The 4184-nt window shown below is 37.7% G+C and overlaps 1 protein-coding gene across 1 annotated transcript in view; it reads left to right on the forward strand.

Moving 5' to 3' along the window:
* LOC107699646 (uncharacterized) overlaps nucleotides 1-4184 on the forward strand; it is a 47708-nt gene that overhangs the window by 15418 nt on the left and 28106 nt on the right. Inside the window, exon 3 of the mRNA XM_016500966.1 lies at nucleotides 1932-2138. Coding sequence (XP_016356452.1) covers nucleotides 1932-2138 — 207 coding nt within the window. The remainder of the gene's footprint in view (nucleotides 1-1931; nucleotides 2139-4184) is intronic.

Consider the following 4184-nt stretch of genomic DNA (forward strand, 5'->3'; position numbering starts at 1 on the left):
GACCTCCCGCAGGACGCACTCTGTGTGTGTGTGTGTGTTTTAAGGGGGAGGGCGGCAACCTGAGAGGGACGTCCCGCTCTGGACGGCGGGATCAAGCGCTCCTACGGCCAGCCAGGCACCAGCCATCCTGAGGGATTTGCACAGCAGCCGTCAGCCTCATGCTCGCTCTCATTCTGCTCTTCTCCATCAGTCACTTCTCCCTCCAGCTCTCTGTGTCTCTCACCGGAGGGAAAACGCGTTTCTCAGAGGCTGTGAGACTTGATGGAGTCATGTGTCATTTGAGTGTCAGTTTTGTCTCATGCGTTTCTCATAAAATGCCTGAGGAGAAATAAAAACAGACCTGAATGAGTCACTAGTCGCCATCCAGTAAGAGTATTGAGCTTTAAAATGAATGTGAGGAGCAGTTCAGATCAGTTGATGAGAAATGTCTGAGTTCATATTGAGAACTCGGACTTTTGGTTTTAAATCTGAGCACAGTTTGCACCTTCCACAGGAATTATTTTATTTTACATTTGATTTTATATTATATTTTTGGAGGTATTTGAGCAGTTTGAACCTTCCACATGTATTTATTTTATTTATTTATTTTTTATATCAACCTGTTTTTTCTTTTCTTTTTCTTTTTTTTTTGAGATTCACCCTTATGAGGCTTCTTTTGTCTGTCCTGTTGAGGACTGCTGGAAGAGAAAGTGTCACAGACTGAGGCCATCATATTAACATGCTGTATGTTAATTTACATGCATGTCATCTCCTCAGCACCCTGTCCCCCTTAATCTGGATTTGCATTCGCCCCCATTTAGTGTGTGTTTTTGTGACATCACCCTCCTGCTTCTCTTTTGTGTCTTGTTTTTCTCAGTCACGCTCTCATTTTCCATCTCACATTCTCCTCTGGCTCTCGTTCCTGTATGTATCCTATCACGCCTCTATTACTTTCTCCAGGACATCAGAACTGCTGGTTTTATCATTAAGTACACAGTGTAAAGGAAATACTTGCCTCCGATGACAAATATTGGTGTTTTACACCCTGTGGATTTGATCTACGCGCTGAGTGCGAACAGAAAACACATGTCAGATGACAAATGCAGTTTGTTTGTTATTTGTTCCTCGTGATGTATTGTTCTTCTGCTGACTATTTTGAGAACTAAATTTACCTTAAATTTAGTTTCTAAATTGCATTACTTTGTCAAAATAAGTGCCTTGTCATATGACTGTAGCCACTTCTCTCCCTGCTGAAAAGACCAAAATAATGGCCTCCATAACTAGCTTCACCAGCTAAGATTTGCCGACTAACAAGTTCAACACGCCTTGACCAGCTCAAAACCATCACTAACCATCAGTCTAGTCTAGACCAGAGCTAGCCAGTAGAAATCCATCTGAATAAACTCTAAACCAAAATAAATCAGTCTGAACCAGCTCAAAACCAGCATTAAAAAAGTCTAGACCAGCACTAACCAGCAGAAATCCATCTTATACAAACCTAAATCAAAATAAATCCATCTTGATCAACTCTTAACCAGAATAAATCTGTCTGGACAAGCTCAAAACCACTGCAAACCAACATAAATTAGTCTGGAGCAGCTCAAAACCACTACTAAGAAGCATAAAATGGTCTAGACCAGCACTAACCCACATATATCCATCTGAACTAGCTCTAAACCAACATAGATTCGTCTGGAACAGCACAAAACCACCACTAACCAGCATAAATCAGTCTAGATCAGGGCTAGCCTGCATAAATGCATCCGAAACCAGAATAAATCAGTCTGGACCAGCACAAAACTACCACTAACCAACATAAATAAGCATAGACCTGCCTTAACCATCTTAATCTGGAGTAGCATGGAAATGCATGCTGGTTTATGATGGTCTTTCCAGCAAGGAAGAGCCTAATCATTTTTTCCAGTTGACATGTGGATGCTTGTGTTCCTCAGGTCTTTCTCTGAGCGCTGAGTCGGTGGTCCGGGGAAGAGTCGGGGGTTTTGCTGAGCTGGGCTGCAGTCTGACACCTCCATCAGAAGGGGCCACCACTCCAAATCTGTTTCCCTTACATGTGGTGGAGTGGGTCCGGCTGGGATACAACGTCCCCATACTCATCAAATTCGGCAGCTACACCCCACGAGTGCATCCTAACTACAGAGGTGAGCGTCACCGCAGACAGAAATCCGTTTTCCATTAATCCTGCAGGAGAGACAGAGGAACTGATGTAGCCATTAGACTTTTATGGGTTTGAATTTGATGTGCTTTGTCTTTGGAGCTCACAGTAATGTTTATCATTTCATTACACTAATGTCAAATAGCACTGCATGATTTGTGGGAAAAAATGTGCAATTTATCTCACAAATAAAATATATGAATTATAATGTAATAAAAAAAGCTTCAGGTATGCTGTGCTTGTTTGTAGGGCAATTAATAATAGTACTACTAATAATAATAACTATTATTATTGTAATAATTATTATAATAATAATATTGGCCAAGAAATTGTGAATATGTATGACTATGACAATATGACTATGTATTAGTAATAATAATGAATATAATAAAATAGTAGTGCTACTACTATTATTATTATTATTATTATTAATAATAATAATAATACATATTGTTTAGACTTTGTCTTTAGACTTCATCCACTCAATAATAATAAAAATAATAATGATTATTATTATTATTGCTTGCTATTAATAGTATAATTTTAGTTTTGGTGTTTATTATTAAGTCTAAATAAAAATACAAAACAAGAAATAGTAATTCTTTAAAAAAAAATTAAAATAAAAACCTTTGGGGATTTAAGAATTACCAAAAAAACACCATAAAATAATCTGGTTCAGAATGACATTAGGCTGAAAAATTGATGAATTGTATAATTGTATATAAGAGGCACCTGCTTCTCAGATGCAGCTGGATTTTTAACGCTTGGTTACTGAAAGCTAAAAGGTCTAAAGGTTTATTGCTATTGTTAAGAGAGACTATATAGGGTGCTTTAAACGCAATCCTGTGTTTTACAATCACTTGTTTAGACTCTGGGGGCCACAGATTTCATCCACTCAATAGCCCACGATAGTTCCTGTTGTTGTTTCTCCAAAAGGTGCCGACACACGGCCTGCAAAAGGCTGATTTTACAGGCAATTCACCAAGAGTTTCCTTGAAACAACTTTGAAGGCTGTTTGGGTGCTTTACTCGTTCCCGGAGAGGTGCTTGGCGGCGGTGTAAATACAGCCATTTGCCCCGGTGCAGCTGAAGGAGGGGTCGTGCTCTGGAATTTATTGAAGGGGGAGGGGCATTGTGTTGTTAAACGAATATCCCCATATAAATGACCCACCCAAACAAGTACCCTGTAATTATGTAGAGTTTCTGTCTGTGTTTAGTAGAGATGCTGAAGGGAGAGAAGAGAAGGGGACGCATGCAATAATGAATGCAGATAGAAAGGGGACGGATGGGGAGGAGGGGTGCGCAGACGTTATGGCCCGTGGGGGTCGTGGGTATTGAGCGGGACCCTGGATTAAGAACACTGGGGTTAAACTGCAGCGGGCCGTGTGTCTCTGCCAGGATCCAGTGGGTTTGACCCAGTAAGAGAGAAAATTGTTTTTCAGCAGGACTGCTTTAAGAATGGACAGGTGTGGGAATAATAGATTTCTATGGGTTACTATCCCGTCATTGTGTCAGCATGCAAAAGACAATAAGTGACATCACGCCCAGCCTCCTGCAATAACTCCATATATGACCATGTTTTTTTGGACATTCACTATGGTATCTTTTGAAGTAGAGATGGACAGATAATTGGTTTTACACACTTTTATATCTATTCTTTTATTGATTATTCCTCTTACTTGTGTGTGCATGTGTCTTTTTAAAAATATGATATGAACTCTGTTATATTTATAATTCAATTATATTAAATTAATTTATAATTCTATTAAATACTATTATATACTAATAATACTATAATTATTAATAATAATAATTATTGTTTGTGTGTGTGTGTGTATATATATCCTATATATATATACCAATATATTATTATTCTCATTATTTTATATAATAATATAAAAATCATTCTATTATTATTCTATTCTATTATTGTTCTATTTTTCTTTAATATATATTACATTTTTGTTTTTTATTTAAAAAGTATTTTTCAAATTATTATTATTATTATTATTTTATATAATATAATGTAGCAT

The sequence above is a fragment of the Sinocyclocheilus anshuiensis genome, unplaced genomic scaffold (assembly GCF_001515605.1).
Source record: "Sinocyclocheilus anshuiensis isolate Anshui unplaced genomic scaffold, SAMN03320099.WGS_v1.1 scaffold714, whole genome shotgun sequence".
Taxonomy (NCBI): Eukaryota; Metazoa; Chordata; class Actinopteri; order Cypriniformes; family Cyprinidae; genus Sinocyclocheilus; species Sinocyclocheilus anshuiensis.